Below are 26,193 nucleotides of genomic sequence, written 5' to 3' on the forward strand. Positions count from 1 at the left end.
GAAGTAGAACATATTCTGCATCTTATTTCTTGTCAATCAAGTCCACCTATGTTCGATACTTTAGAAATACTTCATAGAGGACGCTAGAGGGCAACACTTGTATAGATAACTTCCCTATTTGGAAACCAAATTGTGAAATGGCAGTAATAAACTTTTATTTCCTTTGTGAGTTGCTCTTAAAATCTATGCAACAAATATCCTTTTGAAAAAGAAAATAAATAATTTCCATAAATAGAGCCTGTGTTTTAGGTTGCGAAAGTTCAAAGGTGTTAAAATATAATAAGCAGATATTAGTTTCTCTAATCCTAAAATTTAGAAGATCAGCACTCTTCATGTTGTTGGCTTTTTGCAAAAATTAGCACTGTAGTTTTCAAAATGGGAAGCTGTCCAGCTAAAAGAATAGGAAGACATGTGGTAATTTCTTTTTCTGAAAAAAATTAAATCTTTTTGTGAATAGGCCAGGAGGCAGAAACTATTATGAATGAGCAGAACTTAAACTTCAGAGTCACTGGCTGTTGGGCACCATATACATTTTAATATTACTATTACTATTATTTTGTAAATTATTTCAACATATAGTTGAAAAGAAGAAAGCGTAGATAATTGATTGGCAATACCAGGCTACAGTAGAATAGAAAACATAGAACTGGAGAAGATTGCAAAGTATTAAGATCTGAAAATCAAAGTTAAAAGATTATGATGTAAACTGGCCATGGCAATCCCAGTGGTTATCTCTTGGGACCATACCAAAAATTTTGAATGATGCTTAGAAAAACCTGTGCATTGACAAAATTTCCATCTGTCAGTTACAAAATGCCACACTGCTTGAATCCACACCAATACTACACTGATACATTACAACATTCTAGGAAGGAACCTGATAGGTATGAAGGCTAACCCCACTGGCAGCTGTGATTTCACACTGTTGTATATATAATAAGAATGTGATCTTCAAAAGGTGTTTTGAGGTGTACAAGAACATAAATGTTTATGTTTATGATTCTAGTATAAAGTGACCTCAACCTTTGAGGGGAATCTGCCAACACCCTGAGGAAAACACCTGGGCAATAGGTTCAACTTCTCTTTGGCTTTGTAAATGTTAACAGCTGAGTTTTGACAAAGACAATCAAATCTAAGCCAAAACCAAATAAATCCCATTATATCTTAGTATGTTGTGTTGGATTTTGTATTTTTTCCACACTGAAATCTATCAAACCCTTAGTAGGACTGGGGGCTTACAGCTGCCATATATAGGCTGAAAATATCCAAACAATTACTAGATTACCACCAGGACATATTCAAAACTCTTAAAACTTTTGACAATTTCTAGTGGTCATTCAGATTTTTGCAGCCCAGATGTGTTTTTGTAAAATACCTTTAAAATCTCAAGATGATGCACTTTATAATATTTATTGTGCATGAGTTTAGGACTACATTTGTATATCAATTACAAGTTCTTAATAATAACAAACATTTAAACGAAATCCTTGCTTTGCTTCTCTGACTTTGGATCGGGGTACAAAAAATTTGTAGGAGAAAAGCCATCTTAGTCTATGGTGGCAAAAAACAAAACAAAAACAGGAGCCTAATAGCATGTTTTTCAACTAGCCATTTTAAAAAAGCATAAACTTTGGTGAGCTACGGTTCACTTAGCCACTGTATGCACCTGTTATGAAGTGCACTGCAATTCATGAAAACTGATGCCTTTTAGTAACATTGATTAGCCGAAAAAGGTATTGCTAAACTCCTGGGTTTTTTGGTACAAAATGTAATGTTTTGCTCCAATCGAGACGTTCCGCCTTCAAACTCAGGTATTGTTTACTGTTTCATGTGCTGCAGCTCCCACTATGCACTGCGCCAACGCAGCGGGTGTCCAGAAGTCACCCCTTTTCCGTGCTTGGCGGTGAGTCAAGACCCGCGCTTTGACTACACTTCCCAGAGGACAATTCGCTTCTCTTGGGCTGTGATTTGAAAGAGGGAAGTAGGCAGGTTTCCGGTGGCGCTTCTCTTCCCCCCGCCTCTTCGGTTTCCTCCCCTCCCGACTTCTGCGGCCGTTGAGGAGTGCCAGGGCTGCCACTCGCCCGTCCTGTTGCCGCGATGGGCTGCACGTTGAGCGCCGAAGATAAAGCGGCGGCCGAGCGAAGTCGGATGATCGACCGCAACCTTCGCGAGGACGGCGAAAAGGCGTCCAAGGAGGTGAAACTGCTTCTGCTCGGTAAGGAGGAAGAACGGGCTGAGGCGGAGGGTGGGGCCTGGGCCTGCCCAGCCGAGCGTCTTGGGCAGAGTAAGGGGAAAGGCGGTGGCGGCGGCGGCGGCGGCTGTCAGGGGCCGCTGGGGTCTCCGCACCGTGTGGCCTGTTTGCTTGTTAGCGGCTTTTGTTCGCTGTGTGTCCCGGCTGCTCCTCCGCGGCCCGGGCGGGTGGGCGTTCTGGTCTTGCGTTACCCCCAGGCGGGCACAGCGGAAGTGAGTCCGACCCAATCCAGGGGTATCCTCGGGATCCGCGCTGCCTCCTTTCAGCTTAAACGGGGTTGCTTGAAAGGCGTTGTCCGAACAGGGTTTGAACGGCTTTAAGCCTGACAGCTTTAAGCGATTCTTCAAAGTAGCTCAGTCGGAGAGGTTTCCAGGCCTTCCTCGAATCTATAGCCTTAGTCCAGAGACACGCGTCGCCTTGGTTTATTAGACAAGTCAGGTCTGATTTTGATGGTGGGGTGTGTGGAATAAGGAGATAACGAGCAAACGTTTCTTTTTTCTTTTTAAAAAAGTGACTACATAAACAGTTAATGTGTAAAAAGAGCTACCATATAAACAGTTAATATGTAGGCACATCTCTGCATGGATGCTTTAAAGACGATTTAAATTTAATTTACACAACTATAAATCTTTAAAAGAAAAAGAAGTATCTGATACTCCTAGATGTTCCACCTTACTTCAGCTTTGGAACCTAAGATAAAGGAGACAGGATGAGTTTTCCTCTTACTCAACAGAGATACAGACCCTAGCACCCTGGACAGCAGAGGGAGGGTTGCCATTTTATTTCCTGTGTAACAGTCTAACTAAGTCCATTTACAGGTAGTCCTTGACATATGTCCATAATGGAGCAGTCATATGTCATAAGTTGTAAAATGGATCAGCATGTGACCAATCCAATTTTATGACCTTTTTGGTGCAGTCGTTAAGCAAACCAATAGTTCGCTATGGGCACGTTTTTGCCAAAAATGGAAGCAAGAGCTGGTTTCTAGCAAAACTGTTGTAAAACATGGTCATGTGGCCATGGGACTCTACTAATAGAGTCTGCCATAAATGCGGTAAATGCATCTGTGTTGCCAAGCACCCAAAGTTTGGTCATGAGACCACAGAGGGAAACCGATTGTCAGAACTTTGAATCCAGATCATAAATCCCCTTTTTTGGGTCAATCATAACTTCTAATGATCACTAAGTAGCTAGTCTTAAGTTCAGGACTACCTGTACTTTCTTTGAGGATTACATTCTTTATTCGTCAACTATTTAAATGGAAAAGGAAGTAAAGAAAAAGGTTATATCAAGATATCTATGGGATCATAAGAGAAGTCTAACTTCTAGAAATGGTGAATTCCAATTGTAGTAGGTCTCTATAGTCTTGATTATAAAAGGGGTGGCTTTCAAGTGCAGAAAGTTTCTCTGCTCTTTGTTATAAAAGGAATGACAAGAAAAATTACACCTGAGCTACCGTTATCAATATTGCTACTACATTTTCTTTCTTTTCTTTTTTGTGATTCCTTTAAAGTAAGTTTTAGACAATGGTGACTTGAAGCAAAACACTGACAAATTAAAACAAAAATCCTAGGGAAAATGGTATGAATTTGTAATGTTTTTATTAGTAAAACTAGCAACACTGCCATTCTGTCCAATTTTAAAAAAACTTTAAAAATCAGAAATAATAAGAAAATTTCTGTAGATATACACATTTAATCAAAAGTTACTGCCTGTATCACTGCCTTATAGAAAAGCATATAACTCATGAGATAAAATAGAGCAGTGGTCTCCAACCTTTCTGGCTCCACAGACTGGCAGCAGTGGCGTGGGGGGGGGGAGGGGATCATTTTGCATGTGTGCCTGCCGTTTGCGCAAATGGAGCTTTGTAAGCTCACCCGCCACTTGTGCAGCCCATTCACAACAGGCCACGGACAGGTAATAGTCTGCAGATCAGGGGTTGGGAACCCCTGAAGTAGAGGATTATAAATTAGCGGATGGAGGTTAACAAGCCAGAGAATAAGAAACTTAGAGATCTTCTTAAGAATATCAGTAGAAAGTGGGAGACTCTTACAAGTATGTATCTAACATAAAACTTAACATTGAGGAACATCTATATCAGGGGTTTCAGGGGTTTCAAACTCACAACATCACGTGACGTGTTGCCATGTATTGCAACTTTTTTGCCATTGCTGGCAGTGGGGTGGGCACGGTTTTGCTATGATGCATCCAGCCTGTAGGCCGGCAGTTTGACACCCCTGATCTACATGCAGAGTTATTGGCAAACAATGAAATATTAACCCTAAACAGCTCTTTTTTGGTGTGAAAAAAGCACTCCAGATCAGTTGGGCAACTTATGTTTTATAGATCATACCTTCCTCCTTTTAATTTGCTGTTTCTTAATCTGCCAAATGCATATAAAATATACAAAATGGGCTACTTCAAACACTATGAAAATGTTTCAAGTTTAAAACATCCCAGTTCTGAGCCCAAGCTTCAAAAATTGTTATTGCAGCTGTTTTATGCTCAAAATAAGGTGGTTTAAAATGGTTCGGATTTGAACCATTTGCAAAACCCCAATATTGTTACAGCTTTTCTTTTATTGCTAAATCAATTTCTAAACTATAGGTTTATGCATACATATATATATCTTTTTAGTTCACAGAAATAGAATCAATTTAGTGTGCTGAAGCAGTGAAAATGGGAAAAACCTACTTTGGGGTTTTTTTAAAACATCAATTAAAGTTATAATTGAAGAATTCTGGGTTGTTCTTTTCTAATTTATTTTAGCATGCCAATCTCAAAAAATACATTCTAGGGCTGAAAAAAGAAGGAAAAGAATAATGCAGATACAAAATCACTTTCATATGAAGTATTAAGCATAATAAAATAAGCAGTGGCTTTATAAAATTATTCAAATTTACCTTTGACTCAGGCAGTCAATATGATTGATTATAGGTTCAGAACAGAAAAGTTGTATTCATTCCCTTAGCCTGACCCACCATCTTTGGTAGGTAGTATTATGATCCTTGTAGTGCCCTGAAAAATCATAAGATAAATTTTGTCAACCCTTGTTTTTCCAACATCAAAACTCTTATTCAGAGAAGCCAAAATGGAGGTGCATCTGTTAAAAATTATTAACAGTGGATATCAGGATAATGATTTGGTCTCATTTATATTCAACTGAGTAAAAAATAACTGTCTTAGTCTGGATATAACTCAGCGGTTATTAGCAGCTGTAGATAAAAGTTAGAATTCTGTATTCTTAGGAAGTTATTTTGCTTACCATATGATATAACAATATGATATTTATCAACATTATGCCCTAAGAATATTTAACTAGTTACAGTTGAAATAAAACAGTGGACTAAGCAAGTCTTCCACTTCATTTAGAGAGATAGTTCTCTGAAGATTTTGTTCGGGGAAGTTTGTTTATATACAGTATTTCCCCTCTCATATATAGTTCATACATTGTATGTAGTGGTTTGAATTACTGTTTTAAATTAGTAAAACTGAAGTGCTTTTTTTATTCAGAGTTGCTCTTTGAGGCAAGCTCTTACATACTGGGGCTTAGGAATTGTTGACAGTAGCATTGTCTCTTAATATTATTTCCTTTCTTTCTATCAAGTATTCTTAATTTTATAGAGTAAGAATTATTGCCATAATTCATTAAGTTTATGATTTATTGTTTTTTTCAGAATGAGTATTTAAGTTTATGATCTATCTTGATTTCTATTTGCTTCACCTTATGAATAAAAAAGTACAACAATCTATATTCATCCACAAATACATTGTTTGAGTTTCACTTCACTTTCTTTTATTTCAGAGCAGCTGTATTAACCCCGCTGCCTTATTTATTTCCACTAATGTCATTTATCATATCTTTATATGTTACCCAAGTCACTAAAAATACAATTGAGCAAATTGAAAAGCTATATGTTATTAAGTTGGGGGGGGGAGGAAATATCAAAACAAAAACCATTAATCTTTCATTTTAGAAAGACAGTGCAATTCCATGTTTGAATCTTTGAAACCCATATACAGTATGTTTGCTTCCTGTTTATAAACTGGCTCTCTGTCAGCAGAGTGGAAAGATTGAACAATATTATTCCCTGTAATCAAGGTTTAATTGTGTATTAAAACCTAGGCGTAATGATTTCCTGTAAGTATATTACTATATTTTCTTCCCATTTGTGTTTTTTCCTCGTTTTCTCCACTTTTTTTGGTATATTAAAGCAATTAAGTAGTAGATTTGATTAAAGAATCTTACAAAGCATGATATAATTTAAAAAATAATGTTCAGGGGACATCATGGATGTTGCTATGTATTACATTTTGGAAAAAAAAGTCAATAAATAGGGAAAAACTATAATGAGCTGTGAAAATACCTTGAAAGAGAAGAGGAAGAGCTGGTCTGATAAAGAGAAATCTGAGTCCAAAGTAAGGATGGGGGTGGGGGTGGGGGTGGAGAAATCACTTCAAAAGGGACCTTTCCGAGTTCTCTGGAAACTAAAGGCAGGGGAAGGGGCGGGGAAAAGTGCTTCCAGACTTGTAACTTCCTGTAGCCCTACGGTGAAGGGAGCATTAGTAGTCGTGGTTTTGGTTTCCTGTCTGGATTACCGCCAGGAGCTGGCACAAATTTACAATCCTGTTTGCAATTATTTACCAACAGATACAGCATTTACTTCTTGGTAGATATAACTGGCATTGAAGTATAAATTATGTGATATCTGAGCCCATAATAACTGAGCTCATAACTGATATAATTTCTTTGCTAATTATTCTTCAATATTCTTTATAAGGATTCCTCATATATTGTTAATATAAAGGTTTAGCCATGCCTTTAATACAGAAAGATTGTGCGGAGCGATATATTACGTGTCAGTGTATAGTTTTGATTTGTAAGAATTCACTAAAATATTAAAATTTACAAAAGATCTAAAACATTCCTGAGTTAAAAGTATGTATTTGACTTGCAAGCAAATTCCCATACTCTTTATTATCTTTTCCAGGCACTAGCTATTTTCTTCCTAATTATAGCTGTACTTTGGTTTTTGGCAATACAGACAGTGGAATTTCTGTCACTAAGCAATGCAGTCATATAGTGTAACTGCATCACTGAGCAACAGCAATCACATTATTGCTGTCAATTGCCCATTGTTGCTTTCCACTGAATTCCACTGGTCCTTAGCCGAGGGCTCATCCCATGACTCTGGGGCAGCTTGCCATGCTGTGGTTCAGGGGTTTCTTGGCACAGCAGGGCTCTGGAATGGCAAGAAGCTCCTAAGCCACGGCCCAACAGTATGGCATGGTTTGAAGCTGCAGCCAACCCAGGAAGCCTTAGACATCCCCAGCAGTTTGGTGCAAAACCACAGCTGGCCTGGGAAGATTCAGCTGTCCCTGCCCATTCTCAGCTGCAGTTGCCCTTACCACTCTGTGTTCCACTGCTCTAGCTGACCTTTATTCTTTTCTTGCTCTTGCTGCTGATGAGGCATGCCCACCCGTTCAGGATGCAGTTGCTAACCACTTAAGGCCATCTTCCCCAGGTCTTGCGAGGAACTCACCAAGCATGACCTCATGTAGATTACAGACAGCCTTGTGCTACTAGCAGGTGCCTCATGTTGGGTCAGGCTGGGCATGCTTGGTTATCAGCAAGAGCAAGAAGACTGCAGCTAAGGTTGCAGGGGCCACAGAGTATCCATACCAAAATGGCACGGGGGGGGGGGATGAATAAATAGGTGGAGTTGAAGTTCCCTGAAGTCATAAGTGTGAGTGGGCTGCCCGAGCCTAAATTTTGATCATTTGATCGCAGGGGTGCTGAAACGGCTGTAACTTCAGGGGCCAGTAATAAGTCCCTTTGTTCAATGCTACCATAACTTTGAACAATCACTGAATAAATGGTTGTAAGTCAAGGTCTTATCTGTACTTATTTTGTAATACAAAATATATTATGTCTCTTTACATACACTTTGAAATTAAAAAGTCAGTTTGGGGAAAATTCTCATTTAAATTATCAGAAGAAGAACTTACCATAGGTGGCTTTGCTGTTTATATCCCAGCATTTGGTCATTGGTAAAACCGTTATTTGAGGATCCATGCCTAATGTTAATGTTGGCACATTCTCAAGGAAAGAGTTTTCCTGGTGAGACATTTTCAATAGACTTTTAAAGACTATCCAAATTGTATAGTAAATTTATTAATATAGACTTTTGCAAGGTAGGGATTAGCAACCCCTCTTCAGATACTTCCTGTAGCTAGCATGGTTAAGGGACAGCCTTTATTTATGTATTGTATTGTATTTATATACTTCTAATATTGTTGTCATGACTTTTACCTGGGTGAAATGGTGCATCACTGGGTGACAATTTTTGAATCAAAGTATCTCAAATGGACTAACTTACAGAATGTTCCAGAATCTGAGACCCATGACTTCCAAGGGAAATTTGGGGGAAATGTGGCTGCTTCAGTGCTACTGATCTCCAGCAGCATAGCAGCAGCTGTGCTCATGTGATCTTCCTTTTCAGTGTTCTGTGACAGTTTCTAAGGCAGTCTCACAGTGCCTTGTTCCCTTCCCCCACCCAGCAACAAGGAATTGACTCATCATATGGTTCTTAAAAAAGCAACAGCTTTAAAGTGCATGATGAAAGACCCGGATATTTTTGTTGCTTTATATGCTCTTTCTCTGCTACACAAACATGCACATATGTCTACATCTGTCTTTGTTCAGGAACTCGAGGCACCTATATAGTGCTGTATCTTCCTGTATTTCTTTATAACCACCTATGAGGTAGGTTGATCTCAAAGTCACCAGGTGACTGCTGTGGCAGCAGAACGGAATAGAAACTGGATCTCTCTGGTGTCAATCAAATACATTAGCCATTATACTTTGGTCCTTGTTCATCCTGTTTCGTTTTTTTGACTGTTTCTATTCTGAAATTGAGTGTAGCCTAACTCCTCCTTTGGTTGCTAGAGATCAGGTAGAGCAGATCCACCCTGGCCCTCAGGAGGACACATGATCCTTTTTAAAAAATGTCTCTGATAGCTTCCCACAACACACTGAAGAAGCTATCAGGTATTCTAAACTGTTCTGAGGCGAGAATGGCAATGTGCAACATTATGGCTTTAAAAAGCACATTAAAATACATATTGTTAGCATAATTATTCCATGTGCAGAGAGAGGAGGGTATCATGGTCAAGAGATGATAACAAAAGTCAGCAGGGTGCAGCAAGGAGAGGAGAGATAAAGGAATGGAGGAAGGAAAGAGCTGCACCTCTCTAGAATCACAAGGAAAGGTACAGAATAAAGGGATAAAAAAAGATGGAGGAGGAAAGAGAAAATCAATTTGAGAAAATGTGGTAAATGCTAATTAGTGTAAGAGGTCCTCAACACGACAATACCCTCCTTCAACAGCAAGACCTTAACAGAAAGAGTGAGGCAAAATTCATGGCTTGCCTGATGTAATATTTCTGATGATGTTGATGTCAAAGTTTGCCTTCACTGTTATGCATTCCTATTTCCTGGAGAAACTGGCAATATGCAACCTCTGGATAATTGTTATTGCTATAGTATCTATTATTGCAGCAGCATTGATGCATGCTGGTAGGACAGCACATTCATGATTCTAGTTACTCCTCAAAGTAAATGAAAATACCTTTTTTAACATTGAAAAAAACCTCCAATACTGCAGGTTTGCTTTAACATGTGAGACTTATTGTCTGGGATGAGAGCCCCATGGTCAGGAGGGAGAGCTTTGAAACCATAGGCTGGGCTCTTCACAATATATGTGGCAAGAATTAGGCCTCTGGGTGAACTTTAACCATTTGTTGTGATTTCTGTCAGCTTCTGCCAGTTGTGAAAACAGGAAATGATGCTGATGTGGAGAATTCATGCATCAAAAAACTCATACTTATGGAGAAGCTTTGTCAAGTTTCAATTGAAGAAAAATATGTGTTTGAGAACAAAGATATTCTAAATTTATATTGGATATGGGAGAAGACAAAAATCAAAATGATGAAATACAGGTAATATTTGGCTTACACCTTAGCAACTTTTTGAAGTTATGAAGGACCACCCCAGGGTTTCTTATGATCCATTTTTGAAGTTGCAATAGCCATTCTTCTATTGTGGTCATGTCATCACATTTTGGGTGCTTGGCAGCTGGCTCACCTGTATAGTCATTTGTAGTCTCCTAATATGTGACCATGACTTGTAACATTTTTTGCCAGTTTCGAACATTTATTTCTGGTTTCTAGAAAAAATGCCCACTGGCGAAAATGGATTTGCTTAATGACCATAGCAAAAAATGTTGAAAATATTGAAATGTTGAAAAATGTGATCCAGTCATATGATGCCTCAACCTATGACCTCAATGACTTACAACCACAATTTCAAGCTCAATTGAGTTGCAAGTTGAGGGCTACCTGTAGAACAGTGGTTCTCAACCTGTGGGTCGGGACCCCATTTGGGGTCGAACGACCATTTCACGGGGGTCGCCAAACAACGCAGTCCGCCATTTTTTCCCCTTTTATTCTATTGGCTTTTGAATAGAGTCTAATTCTATTGGCTTTCAAAAGCCAATAGGAATTGTCCAGGCTGTCTCTGCCCTGCTGAGCCCGCCAAAAGTCCCATTCTGCAAACGGTGCTGCACCAGTTGAGTAGTCCTCGACTTACGACCGGTTGAGTAGTCCTCGACTTACGACCGGTTGGGGGTTGCGGCATTTAAAAGGTTGAGAACCACTGCTGTAGAATGACCTGAAGATATGGTTCTGCAATGGAAGAATGTATTAATTTTATCCACCCAACTTTTTGACAATCCTGTAGAAATATTCACAAAACCCTCTATCTTAGTCCTCTTAATGAAATATTAGGAAAAACCAATTCCACATGTATGAGATAGTTCCCTGGAATGTTGAAAGAATATTGTCAATGAAGGAGCTAATGTTACTCAATTTTTAAGCAGAATTCCTTGATACAATTGAGCTTTCTGGATTGCCACCATATAAACCGGAATTGGAAATAAGATCTCCCATCATTTTAATAAGGAACTTGGATCTTCCAAGGTTTTGCAATGGAACCTGGATGATCACGGAAGAATTTCACAAGTATCATGTTAGAGCAAAGGTAAAGATCAGTGCATTCAAGAATGACATTGTCACGATTCCAAGAATTATGCTTAATTTATCAGAAGGTGAGGATGCCATCCTTCAGGCATGCTTTGCTATACATAAAATGTGAGGACAAACTGTGGAGAATGTGCTGGTTTATTTGGAAAAACCAGTATTTCAGTGTGGTCAGCATGGTATGTCACTTTAAGCCAAGAAGAAAGAAGTGAAAACGTTAGAGCATTCTTAAAGAATGGCAGATCAGCCACAAATGTTGTCATCAAAAACATCCATTGTTAAAAGAAAAGCATCTGCATTTGTCATGCTATGCATCTTCTTTAATAAAATGAAGCTTTCTTCTTTAATTTTAAAACCAAAACAATAGCAATCCACTCATAGGCATTCTGTTTCTCTGTTTAATAAAGAAATAGTTCTCAGAGGATGATCCAACAGGTTACACATTGTCTAGTATACCACTAAATCTGCCAAGGACTCCTGGTGGTTTATAAGAAGCCAGTACTTAAATATCAGTAGTAATAACGTAAACCCATTAAACCACTGAAAACATAATCCTCAGCAATAATAGTAAAGATTCTATTGTAGCCATCATCAAACTTTAACACAATAAGAATAACCACAGCAGATGGCAATAATAGCAATAATCTATGACAAGTTAAATAGCTTCTTCTGGAGGACAACTATGGCAGTTGTCCTCCAGACGAACTCAGTCCTTATATCTACCAGAATGCTGCTAAAGAAGGGACAATTCTACTTTGGGGATAAAGGGTAACATAAAACAGGGCTACAGTCAATAAATAGTGCTTTGTGGCCTTGGCCTACTCCTTTTCAGTATAAACCTTATATATTCAACCTTCTCCCAGGACAGGTTATTTCTGGTTGGAGGAGGCAGTCTTGTAAGTATCTTTTGGAAAATGGGGTCCAAACAATTTGAGGGCGTCAGGTTTTCTGTCCTATTCTAGGTACTGGATTTAAGATTAACAAAAATAAAATAGACATTTTTTTCAATACAGTTTTGATGCCATCTTTTAGGGTTGTTACACAACACCAAATGTATTTTAGTTCAGGGGTCCCCAGCTCACGGTTCATGGACCGGCACCGGTCTGTGGCATGCCAGAAACTGGGCCACACAAACAAGCGATGCCCCATCCAGGGGATGCAGACAGTACACAAAACCATGTCCCCTCCGGTCCGCGGAAAAACTTCTCTCCACAGAACTGATCCCTGGTGCCCCCCAAATTGCGGTCAACTGTTTTAATCTATCATTTTAAATTTCAAACAACATAAAATGGCTATGTCATGGTTCTAATAGATGAAACCATTTAAAAGAACTTCAAGGCAAGGATTTCTTCCTTAAAGAACATTTTATTTAGGAAACAAGATATTGGCACATACAAAGGTGAACCCAAGACTAAAATCCTCTCCCTTAGGCTACAAAGTATCAAGTTGCAATTCCCACCCCAAATTGCTGTCATAAATCACATTCATCAATTATTTTAAAAAAAACCTGGCCTCTCCTCCCAGCTTCTCAACCCGCCAAAACTCTTATCAGGACTGACCTTGTTATTGTTATGGCTAACTGAGAAACTTAACATCCCCCTCCCCCTCCTTTATCTAAAACCTCTAAACTAAAATGTGACAATGAAGACAAAATGAAAAATGGATTCAGTTCACTTTGTCAAGACGTTGACACTTGGCTCCCCTTAAAAGAAAGGAGAAATCCTGCAAATTAAACAAGAATAAAAGTTGATTACATAATTCTCAATACGGCTTTTATTATTTTGCAGATATCTTTGTTAGTTTGCCGGATAATGATCACTACTGTTTTCTCTGTTATAAAAATAGCTTGACAAAAGCTTTGAGAAATATGCAATTGAAAAATCACTCTTAATGGGTTAACCAAGAAAAAAAAAGATATCAAAAGTGATATCACGGTAGTAAACAAAAATACAATGCCCCCTTCACTAGAAAAATGACTATACTTCTATCATAGTCCTTGTTCTGCGTGTTGGTTGCAGTTTTGTTCCCTTCAGAAGTGGTGGGAAAGCAAGCTTTTCTGCACATGCTTTGACCACTTTGTGCTTTTTGTTGTGAAAGTTATTCTGGAAGCAGTTACATAAAGTTATATTTTTTCTCTTTCTTTTAACTCATATAAAAGCTGCATATTTCCCTATAAACAATAATCCTGTCTAGATTACAATGAAAACTACTAAATAAATATAAAATTAACTTTGTCCTTGGGTACGTATAAATGAGTTGCTGCCTATTGGTATAGTGCTATATAATAAAAACTGCCTGAAAGAGTATGGTACTTTGTTTGGATGCTAAAATAAAATCCAATGCTCACTCTTTTGGACTTGGAATCTTGTCAATTTTCCTGACAAAGTGAGAAAACAAAAGATTTTAAGGAATGCTGCTGTTACCCCTCCTCTATTCCTCTCAGTATGTTCTTTTCTGCATTAGACAACATGTCTATTGTCCTTTTGTTCCATTATTGAAGCCTTCCAGGAAAAACCGCTGTTGTGGCGATCCATTCAAGTTAGCTGACGTGTATTGTTTTATGATTTTCCTATTACATAAAGTGCCTGGATATGTGAGAGCAGTTGTTTTGATCTACCTGCTTCATTTAATGTTTATTATTTTTAAATTCCCTTTCTTACTAGAGTTTGGAGAAACCCTACAATCCATTGACCAGTTGAGCCAGAGTACCTTTAAGTCTATTTAATTCCAGTCAAAATAAATCTGCCCGTTTCTGTTTTTCTGTCTGAATTTTGCAAGCGACAACATATATTAGGCCTGTGTGTGTTAGAGTGTTGCAGTTGTTCTTAGTCTGTCAGTTTGTTCATCAGCAAGATAATTTTGTAAAAACAAAACTGAATAGGACCAAATTTAGTATGGTAAGAGGTCAGCAAAAGAAAGCTTGAACTTAATTAATCAGGCAGGAAACAACATTTCCCCAGTGCAGCTTATGGGAAAGGCAACAATGTCAAATACCATTGTCTATTCCAGTGATGGCGAACCTTTTAGAGACCAAGTACCCAAAAACTGGCCCCGCCCCCACTCCACCCCCTGCCCCACCCCGCCTGCCTGCAGAGCCACTCCACCTCCAGGACCCGCCGCAGATCGCCCAGGCAGCCCAGCAGCGCTATGGCGGTCACGCCCTCTGCCCGCGCCCTGCAGCATCAGTTGTGCACAATGGGGTGTGAGGGCAGAGTTTTGTCTACACTGCCTGGCTGCCATGTCCTTGGCTGCACTGCTCCGCGTGGGGCACGCTCAAGGGCGACTCTCCTTCAGGGGGGCTGCTGGAGAGGAGGGGGTTGTGGGGGGAGGCGAGGCTGAGGCAACGGCACGTGTGCCCACAGAGAGGGCTCCGAGTGGCGCCTCTGGCACCCGTACCATAGGTTCGCCACCACTGGTCTATTCCATTCTAAGCTCCCATCCCGTCCTAGTAGTGTGATCTAGATTAGAGTGTATGCAATCCGCCCTGTCCTTCTTTATGTAGAAACTCACGCATATATATGCACAAAAGAATTGTGTGTGCACCTGTCTTTTACATACGCATATACACCCAGGTACAGGCAGCATTTATAAACACCTTGATTAGTCCCTGAAGAAAAAACTATGTCTACATGTGCCTGCACACAAACCAATTCTCAGGCATATAGGAATTGGAAAGAACCCAGAAGCCTTGCACTGTATGCATTACCTACCTTGTTTTTCTCTCTAACCCAGTATTTCCCAAACTTGACAATTTTAAGGCATGTGGACTTCAACTCCCAGAATTCCACAGCCAGCATTGCTGGCTGTGGAATTCTGGGAGTTGAAGTCCTCATGCCTTAAAATTGTCAAGTTTGGGAAACACTGCTCTAACCCAACATAATACTGGAAACATATTCTATAATGGGGCTCAGAATCTGACTGTCAGAACATTAATTAACCAGAAGCTGAACGGAAGAGGAAAGGTTGAGTTCAAAACTGGCCCAGATCCATCTGAAAACTTTGGAGGACTGCCCCCAAATTTCCCAATCAGTGAGGCAATTGTACAGAAGCTTGGAATGCTGCCAAATCCTCAGTCTTAAGACTGCCTCCTCCTAGTCACAGAACAGAGCTATTAAGTGATTAGACAAAAAATTGAGATACCATACTCCGCATGCTTTCCTTATTTCGCATATATATGAAGACCCAGAGCTATTTGTAGTTAAAAAGACATTTATTATTACTCGTAATAAAACTCTTGCAGTTACAATATTTTTTGATGATATTGAGTAGTAATAGTACTTAATTGTGTTAAAAGAATGGAGAAACAAGTTAAAGTCAGCATACTTTTCATGAAGTGACAATTTACCCCTTATGTAATTGTTCTTATTAAAGAAAATTTGCTGCTCATTGGGAGATAATACTTTTATTCCCTTTTGAGGTGGAACTTATAAACAGTACAAGAGCTGCATATTTTCAGTTCATCTGGAGTGATGTAACTTTAACTGCTGTAATATCTTAGCAATGGAGTTGAAAAGTGGCAGTATGAGAGAAATTATTTAACATTTTCCCTGTCTGCTACCTTTTTTCTGTTTTGTTTTGCCCATGTTATGTCCTGGTTTCAGGTTTGTGGTAAATATTTTTCTGGAAAATTGCACTGGAATATTTAAATGGATGAAGGACTTTGTTATTTATGCCCTGCTTCTTTGATGCAGGTAGTCCAGTCCTACCCTTTTCAAATTCTGTATTGTAGAAAAGTGATGCTAGCTTGCATCTCTTTCCAACTGGTTCAAGACAAGTGCTTTGTATAGATAATCCCTGACTTAGACCACAGTGAGCCCAAAATTTCCATTGTTAAGCAAGACAGTTTCAAATGAGTTTTGCCCCATTTTATGATCTTTCTTGCCACAGTTGTTCAAACAGACTCTGAATGAATGGTTGGTAAGTCAAGACTAGCGCTATGTACGGATAGTCCTTGATTTAATGACATTTCATTTAATGATGGTCCAGAATTACAAATCGTTATATCACCACCCCATAGTGGGTGTTTGGCAGTCTGTTCACATGACTGGTTGCCGCAATCGTGTGATCACCATTTGCAATCATCTCTGCTGCCACCTACTGTGAAGCTGAGATTCCCTTCTGGCAGGCAGCTCTTTGAGTCCACTTGGCATGGAGCTGAGATTCGCCCTCTCCCTGCTGGCAGTGCAAGGGCTGCCTGCTGGAAGACAGGAGGAACTCGTCCAGTGGGCTGCAGAAATGAAGGTCAGATCCTGAAGATCTGAGCTCGTTCCTGCAGCCCGTCAGAGGGATTCCCTTCCACACGCAGAGGTGATCTGGTCAGCTCTGTCTGTTAAATAGAAATTGAAGAAGCTAAAGTGGTCTGGGGTTTTAGAATTCAAATAATTCCCACTTGCTTAGAAGTGATTCAGAAGCATTATAGCTGAGAATCGGTCCTGAAACAAAAGATTATAATGATGAAATACATGCAAACTCCAATCCCTATACCCCAGTCCAGGACTGGATTTACTTAGTTTGTATAACATACTTAGAGACAACCTTTTTTCCCTCTGGGAAAGTGTAATTGTTAGATTATTACTCCTAGGAGAGTCTAAAGTACGTAAACAAGTATTGGAACCAAATATTGCATAGCATGCATTCAATACTGTATACTTTCCAAATTAATATCTTCATGTGTTTTTATATTGTTTATAATTCTTTGTTTTACATCAGTATATTCAGTTTAAAGTTTACATTTAAACTTACAGTTCAAGATGTACAGTTTACATCAGTATATACAGATTTGGATGAGTGGGTACATGTACACTATAATGACCTCTTCCTTTGCTCAAATAGTAGTAGGTGTTAAGAATCCTGCTGCAGTGGAAGAATTGCATAATAAGATAACACAGGAGCTGGAAAGCTAAGCTACACTATACTTCCTGCTTCATCCTACTTCTAGTTTATAACTGTAATAGATGCAACCCTGTGAAATAATAAATTTTTAAACTTGTATGCTGCATGACACTCTGTTCATCCTCTGACATGGAAATTGAAGGAGGCAACTATTTCTGAATAGACATGTATATGATTGTCCTGTGAGGATTTTGAGAGAAGCCTACTTAGCAAAGCTGGATATATTGTTGATACATAATACGCTTCAATTACTTTAATTCCAGTGTTGTAATACTTGAAAACCCACCGACAAATATGCAATGTAAAAAATATTCCTGTGGTACAATTTACTATTTAATATATAATGAAAATGGGCTGGTCACATAGGACACCTGATGGCAGGTGGGCCAAAGCAGTCATAGAATAGATCCCACTTGATAAAAAGTGTTCACAAAAGAGACGTAAAACAAGATGGATTGACGACATCAGCAAATATTGCGGGCCCATTTGGCAAAAGAAAGCTCAGAACCTTATTGGTTGGAAACATGCGGAAGGGGCCTTCATTCTGCAGTGGATAGACAATGGCTAAAGATGATGATGATGGTGGTGATGATGTGTATGAGGAAGGGGAAGTAGTGAAAGGGGAAGTAGAGAAAGGGATCAAAGGGGAAGTAGAGAAAGGGATCAAAGGCAGAAGTATTTCCACTTTGTCAGTTGCAGAATAGAAGGTGATTTTTCTTCCTTTCCGTTGATTCATATCAGAAGAAAATGAATTAATTAAACCCCAGGACCTTCTTACTTGCATTGCATATGTCTGTTAGTGATGTGGCTTGAGAGTCTGAAAACCCATAACTGATCTGACACATAAAGCACTTATGTTCAAACAAGAAATACTTATTAGATCTATCTGCAATCTGACAAATATATTTAGGGATTTGGATCTCCAATTCTCTCTCTTTGGCAGTGAGATATGAAAACTGTTGGAGGGTTTTTTATTTCAAATTGATTTAAAACATGATTACTCCAGTAGAGAATGATAGCATGTGTGTGTGTGTGTGTGTGAGAGAGAGAGAGAGAGAGAGAGAGTGAGAGAGAGAGAGAGAGAGAGAGAGAGAGAGAGAGAGAGAGAGAGAGAGAGAGAGAGAGAGATGCATTAAGTAGTTATTAGGGTTGTGCAATGCTTAAATGAGGCTTCATTCTATGAAGATTTAATCATATCATTCCGGATTCACAAATCAAAGTGGAGACCAACTTTAGTGGTGAGTTGTATCAGGTGCTTATAAAGTGCTTTGCAGATTTGGTTACTGTATTGTTCTGCTTCTGCATTGATACATGGTCATATTAGGTGGTGCAATTTCACTTCCATATATTAGCAGTGCTAATTGACGAATTTAGAGGCGTGGTGAATTCTGGCATTGTCTTATGTAGCTACTGTATGTAATGCACTTTATCTCTTTAACTTTGCTTATCAGAACTCTTTCAAGATAGCACGGATAATGTTGCTATGAGCTTCATTCAGTTTCTCAGCTCAACTTCTTTTAAGGTGATCAAGCAGAAACCTTCATTTTACCTTCTCTTGCATTAATCAGTAGTACAAACCTATGCTGCTCTGTTGAAATAGCTAGAAATTTAACTCGGCTTTCAGTAAGCTGACTCAGATTTGACCAGTCCATATGTATTCTTGGGTCAAACAGGTTTTTTTTTTTTTTAAATTCAGCTTCACTGAGACAGATTTAAGTCCTTTGTTAAGGAGTAAATGTGAGTCAAATTAATTCTTAAAGGTTAATCCTTACAGACGCTGAACTTTTTAAACTGTTTTTAAGAATGAGAAGGAGGCAAGTATTTGAATGCCACTTTTTGAGTGATCTGCATATATCTATGACATTGTTACTTGTTATGCAAGCTTACTTCTAATGCCTTTACTAACTAATAAAAAAATATTGCTAGCTACGATGTTGACATAACCAGTTCCCATATAGTACATAAGAAACCAGTGAGGGAGGATGTCCTTCTCTGGAGAGGCCAATTTTTCTTCTTCTTCTTCTTCTTCTTCTTCTTCTTCTTCTTCTTCTTCTTCTTCTTCTTCTTCTTCTTCTTCTTCTTCTTCTTCTTCTTCTTCTTCTTCTCTTCCTCCTCCTCTCTCTACTCCTCCTCCTCCTCCTCTCCTCCTCCTCCTCCTCCTCCTCCTTCTTCTTCTTCTTCTTCTTCTTCTTCTTCTTCTTCTTCTTCTTCTTCTTCTTTTGCATTCCACAAAATATGAATAGAGACAGATTTTGCCTTTGACTGAAATCATATCCTCTCAGATTTTCCACTCTGTAATTCACATGTCTAATGGCTGTATAGTGGGAGAATAAGTAGAATTCTTCAGCGTAAACTGTCAGTAGATTACTTATGATTGTTCTTTAGTTGTGTAATTGCTTAAATTATGTCTAATGCTTTGATACTTCTGGATCCATCGACTAGTAGAGGAAAAATCACTTTTGCTCAGACAATACACCAAATAATCTCAGCTTTTCTTTGTCCTTTCAGGTGCTGGAGAATCTGGTAAAAGTACCATAGTGAAGCAGATGAAGTAAGTAAAATATGCAATATATGATATTGAAACAATTCATTTGAATTGAAGCAGAGCGCCTACATATGAAAGAGCCTTTTCTCCCATTGTACAGTACCTGAACTATAATGTATACAGTGTAAAACATGCATACTGGGATCTCCCTGGATTGGGTGAGATTATTATGTAAACAAAAGATACTTCTGTTTGTGGAAGCCCCCCTGCCTTTTTATTTTTTAGATGCAGCTTCACTATTACATAGCCTGTACCAAATATTTCTGGTTGGCTCATAGTCTTAACTTTTCAGAGGTCATGTGAGTTGAGTAGAAAAAAGACAATAAAAACCTATCATTTTAAATAACTGAAATCAAGCTAATGTATTACATTTATTTGTAAGATTTATATACCTGACTCCCAATGATTTTGTGCAGTTCACAAGAGAAAGAAAAGAAGGGAGGGAGGGAGGGAATAGGCAATTATAAAGGAGAAAAGATGACAAATATGACAAAATCTGGAATGAAAAAGAAACAGATCCACACAACCTAAGTGAGCTTATCCTCACCAAGGGCTTGGGTGAAAAGCCAGATCTTCAAGTCCTTCAAAATACCAGAGTGGGGTCATGGGGGGGGGGAATCATTCCAAAGATCAGATACTATAGAGGAGACACATTTCAGAGGTCCTGATAAATGGTATTGTATAATCAAGAGAATCTGAAGTATACCAAGCCTCCTTGATCAAATTGGCTAGGCAGATACTATGGGAGATAGATAGTCCCTCAAGTAACCATACTCTCTGCCATGTAGATGCAAAGGTTTAAATGTGTCGTTATTTATTTGACCATTCTCCAAGAATCCTACGAGAGGTCAAGAGGGTTATTTCCTCTTACATATCCATTTAACAATCTTCTCCAACCTGGTATTCTTCAAGTATGTTTGTCAATCGCTGTTGCCATTGTAACATGGCTATGCTAGTAAGGATGGTTGAAATTGCATGGTCAAAACATATGCCATATGGCAATCCTGTGAGATGTAGATTAGAATATTCAAAAATTACTGTCATAATCCATTTAGCCATGAATCCCAAAGCCACTTCATGACTGGACTCAATTCTGTGACTGGTTTTATGATGGTCACCGCAAGTCACCGCAGTAATTAAGCAAATCAAGTGATGTTAAGCGAATCACTGCTTCACCTGTTTTGATATGTTATAATTGTTCTTATGTCCATGTTTTATTATGTTGTAAGCCCCACAGTATCACCTCACATCACGAGATGAGGTGATATAAATTTGATAGATAGATAGATAGATAGATAGATAGATAGATAGATAGATAGATAGATAGATAGATCAATCACAGGATCATAAGTCCAAATACAATTTATCCAGCTGGCAAGTACCCAAAATGCAAATCAAATGACCACAGGGATGTTCATTACTTTGAGGATCATCATAAGTATGTTTTTTGAGTATATCATAACTTTGAACAGTTATTAAGTGACTGGTCATAAGTAAAGGATTATGTTTAATTCCCTGTTTTTCTCCAGAATCATTCATGAGGATGGCTACTCAGAGGAAGAATGCAAGCAGTACAAAGTAGTTGTCTACAGCAATACAATTCAATCGATCATTGCAATAATAAGAGCAATGGGAAGACTAAAGGTTGACTTTGGAGAAGTTGCCAGAGCTGTGAGTATATATAATTGTTTTGTATACAATATGGAGTTCAAAAATAAATATAAGACAGTTTTGGCAGGCACCGGATATAAAACACAAAAGTTGAGAATAATCTGTTTTGAAAATTTAGTTGCAATTATTATAATTTTCTTGGGAGACATGAAAATATTGTGGAATGTGATCATGCACCAATAAATTTTTGACAAGTATTGAAAGTAAATAAGACTTTTTCATTATTGTCCCTACGTAAGGAATGTTGTACACTTGGAAACTTATTATCTACTTTCTTGTAGGTATTAGGAAAAACTTTATTTGCACATTTTAAATTAACTTTTTAATGTATGCTGCTGTGTTTCTTAATCTACTGCTAATATTGTTTTAATTGTCCTTATAGCTTAATTTCCTAGGTAGTCAATATACAGTGTTTCTACAATGTTTGTCAGTTATATAATTTCTGGCAATGTGCCTTTTTGCACATTGGCAAGAAAACACACTCCAAAGAAACTGAATCAATTTTTGTATAAGAGAGGGTTTTTTTTTTTTAAGGATTAGGGCAGTGGTGGTGAACCTTTTAGAGACCCAGTGCTCAAACTGCAACCCAAAACCCACTTATTTATCACCGGGTGCCGGGTGGGCGTGGCCGCAGTGGTCATGTCAGACTGGGTGGGCAGGGCTAGGGTGGCGGGGGCCAGTCCCTTGCCATCTTCGGGGCACGGCACGTGTGCCATAGGTTCGCCACCACTGGATTAGGGCAATGATAGGTTGTGACAGTTTTGTACTTGAGTAGTAACTTGAATGATACACATCACAACTATCATTTTCTTGGTGATTCTAATCCTTTATATAAAATTATGCCTCGAATAATGAGTTCTCCAATACTACTTGGTTATTCCCATGGGAAGCTTTACAGAGAAAGGGATAAAAAGGAAATTTTTGGTAGCTAGTAGATAATGTGTCCGATAATTTTATATTTTACCTAAAAAGCACTTCTGATGCTGGTAGTTCAGCAGCATATTATGCCATTGCAAATGACCACAGCAATATTTAAATTGTGAGGTTTTTTTGCAGGATGATGCCCGTCAGTTGTTTGTACTGGCTGGAAGTGCAGAGGAAGGAGTTATGACTCCTGAGTTAGCTGGAGTGATTAAACGGCTATGGAGAGATCCCGGAGTTCAAGCATGTTTCAGCAGATCAAGAGAATACCAGCTTAATGATTCTGCATCCTAGTAAGAAAACTTTCTTATAGATTTAAGTAGCTTAATTTATCACCTCATGCTCTTAATAACTCATAAATATTTGTTATAATCTGAAAACTACTATTTATTTTGCAGAATTATTGTGACATGAAAGAATACCTCTAAAGAACTGTTGTGGTATTTCTCAACAAGCTATGGGAAATCTCTATATGAGGCTATAAAAATTCATTTCAGGAAAATTGTTAAATAAATGGACAGTTGATGGAGGCTTGGCTTTGAAGATTCCCTGGATTATGTTTAGTTGATCAAAGCAAATTCTGTGGGTCACATAAAAGGGCTGAACTGTCAAGTCTAACAACATTTACTCTTATCATCTGCTATAAAGGACATTAGGAAATCTGCTTTTTAATTGCATTTTTGGAATCTTCCTGTTGGAACTGAAGTGCACCACAGAACAAAGTGATATTGATTCTTCCTTCCTCCTCTTGTTAAACTTGTCATCTTCCATATTGCCCATCATCCTATTATCTTGACTGAAACGGGGGAAATCCACAGTAAGGTACCTTGTTTACATAGGATAAGTGTTTATGTTTATACCATAATAATTGTATTGCTAAGATACTGGGAGACAATTTTAATTATTTTGTCATTGGAGAAGTATTTCTAAGCAACAGTTTAAAATCCATAAAAATAGAATAAGGATAAGGAGCTATGTAAAAAAAATGAACTAAACTAACATAGCTGACAGTTAAAGATAATTGTGAATTGTCCCAAATTCCCTTCCCCTGTGGAAACAAACAATCTCATTCCCTCTTTAATTTCCATGGGATCCTTTTGAAGGAGGGAGAGTGCTGGAAGAAAGGGGGAGTCCATCAAGCCTAAAGGCTCTTCTATGTGTATCCAACTATAGGTCTGCAGTATCTCTACCTCTTTTATGACTTCACATTCATTTAGCTGGAAGAGAGAACTCCTGGAAAGTGGTATGAAACTGACTAGGATCATTAGGAATGTTTTGGGTTGCACATTGCTGTACTCTTCTTTTTGAAGCAGCTGTAATGGGGTCCAAACTGTCAGGGATTTTAATCATTCTTGAAATAATGGTTTTTGCAGGTTCCAGTTACTTTACCAAGTTTTTTTTGTAGAGTTTCAGGATCTATAATTTCTCTCAATTGAAGCCAACAAAAGGTTTTATTAGCACTGTAATCCTCCAGGATATGAAACATGATGGGCAAAAAAGTTGATAATTGATATGTTAGTTTTATTCCATTTGCTTCTGAAAACTAAATCTGCTCTAAACTGATAGTTCTGCTATATACGGTAGAGCAGGGGTCTTCAAACCTGGCCCTTTTATGACTTGTGGACTTCAACTCCCAGAATTCCTCAGTCAGGCAGGAATTCTGGGAGTTGAAATCCACAAGTCATAAAAGGGCCAAGTTTGAAGACCCCTGCGGTAGAGGAAATATATATTGAAACAATTCACAGGCCCTTGTGAGTTAAATGTTTAGCTCTAAGCTGTTTTTAGAACTTGGAGAAGTTCTTGTATTTTTATGCCAGCAATTTGTTTCAGACCTTGTGAGGCTTGAACTTTGGTTAAATTGTCAGTTTGCTTGTCTGTTGTTTAGTTTTTAAGCAGGACAATATGCTATCAGTGTATTCTTTCTAAGAGAAGCCAAAGTATTAAATGTGAATGATGTAACTATTCTAATATTTTTAAAAAATACTATTGTTTTTTAGTGGAAGTAAGCATACTCTGCCCTCCCTATGTGGAATTAAGTAATACCAAATCTAAAATTAAGAATATGCCTCAACAGTGAAACAGTTATACATTTAGTTTAAAATTTCTTTGGCGATTTAAAGACTAAAGAAACAGGTGGGGGTATAGTGGGCATTAAAGGGTCTTCTAGGTTAAATATTTTGTTATTAAAGTGCAGTGCAATTTTTGTTGCCATTTTTCTGAAATCAAGAATCATACAACTAAGCTGGAATCATCTAATGGCAGTTGGGGTTAGATTTCAGAAAATTGGGTTGTGTTCAGACATAGTCCAAATTATGCATCAAGCTATTACTATTTTGATCTTAGTTGCTCCTGAAACTGCAACCTAGCAGTGACACTTGTTTGTTTCATATCGCTGGGTGAATCACAATAGGGTATACTTGAGTTTATGTATACTTAACCTGCTACTTGTCCCAGCCTTTCTTCATTCATATGCCCCCTTTATTTTATTCTGACAATAATCCTAGTTAGGAATATGCCTGCAGAAATTTTATAGACCTAAATATATATCCTTAAATTGAATTCTGAAATTTCCAAATACTTTCAGTTGTACTGTATTGCTTTTGCTATTTTGTTATAGTAGTATTGGTTTCTTTTTTATTCTTTTAAAGTTACTGTGGAATCAGCTGAGGTAGATTTAATATGTAAAATATTTTTTTCTTCGAAAACATTGCTTTGAACTTTATTCATTATAATGATAGTGGATGCTGCATATACTACTTCTCCCTCTTCAGAATCTGTTTTCAAATGGCATAAAGGAAGGTATTGTTTTAGAAAAACTCTTGATTGTATATAATATATATATATATATATATATATATATATATATATATATATATATATATACACACATACATACACATATACATACATACACACACACACATTTCTGGTATGCGCATACAGTGTGATCAAATAATGGATGGACAGAAGGAATAGGTGGGAATGGGTTTCATTGTAACTAGTAAAGTTACATTTTCTCCCAGATGTAGAATAGTCACATTGCTCGACAATTGTGCTGTTCTTTCAAGCTTTCTGGCAAGATGGACCATTCTGATTTAAACAAAAAATAAAGAGAGCTAAAATATATCTAGGCCATGGTGTCAAAATGCTAAATAATGTTTCCATAATGAACTGTACATCAAAAGATCACTGTACAGACTCTCAAACTTTGCAGTTCCATAGTGATCAGTTATAATGTGCAACTTCCCTCATGAATGAAACCAGTAATTTCACTGATGTTAGGGAAATCTATATGTCAGTAAAAGATGTATGACTTTTTTCCTACATTGTTGACTTAGGTTTTATTAATACAGGTTGTTAAGTGGGTCATCCAGTGGCCCAGTTTTATGACATTTGTTTGCAGTGGTCATTAAGCAAAGCGCCTGGTCATTAAAGAAATCCATTGTCATTAAGCAAATCCATTGTTTGCAATATGTGTTATTTTATTTGAAACCAGAAATAAACTGGTTTCCAGCAAAAAAGTAAATGCCATTGTATGACCATGCGATCCTGCAAACAGCCATAAATTCAGCACAATTTCCAAAATTGTGACCGGGGGTGGGGGGTGGGCAGGGGGGAGCTATTAAAATTTTGAACCTGAGTTGTACGTAGCTTTTTTGGATCTTTTGTAACTTCATTTGGTCACTAAACAACTGGTCCAAAGTTGAGGACTACCTCAATACTGTATTGAATACTATATTCAGTATCAGATTGGTCAATTTTAGCTCGTCTGTCACCTTTAAATGAAACTCTTTCTATTCTGAAATGTTATATA

The 26,193-nt window shown here is 38.0% G+C and overlaps 1 protein-coding gene across 1 annotated transcript in view; it reads left to right on the forward strand.

Moving 5' to 3' along the window:
- Positions 1–1,999: 1,999 nt before the first annotated feature.
- GNAI3 (G protein subunit alpha i3) overlaps positions 2,000–26,193 on the forward strand; it is a 32,953-nt gene continuing 8,759 nt past the window's right edge. Inside the window, exons 1-4 of the mRNA XM_039323114.1 lie at positions 2,000–2,215; positions 19,751–19,793; positions 21,317–21,458; positions 22,515–22,672. Coding sequence (XP_039179048.1) covers positions 2,098–2,215; positions 19,751–19,793; positions 21,317–21,458; positions 22,515–22,672 — 461 coding nt within the window. The 5' untranslated portion in view covers positions 2,000–2,097. The remainder of the gene's footprint in view (positions 2,216–19,750; positions 19,794–21,316; positions 21,459–22,514; positions 22,673–26,193) is intronic.

Source organism: Crotalus tigris, unplaced genomic scaffold (assembly GCF_016545835.1).
Source record: "Crotalus tigris isolate CLP2741 ecotype Arizona unplaced genomic scaffold, ASM1654583v1 scf7180000024167.7108832, whole genome shotgun sequence".
Taxonomy (NCBI): domain Eukaryota; kingdom Metazoa; phylum Chordata; class Lepidosauria; order Squamata; family Viperidae; genus Crotalus; species Crotalus tigris.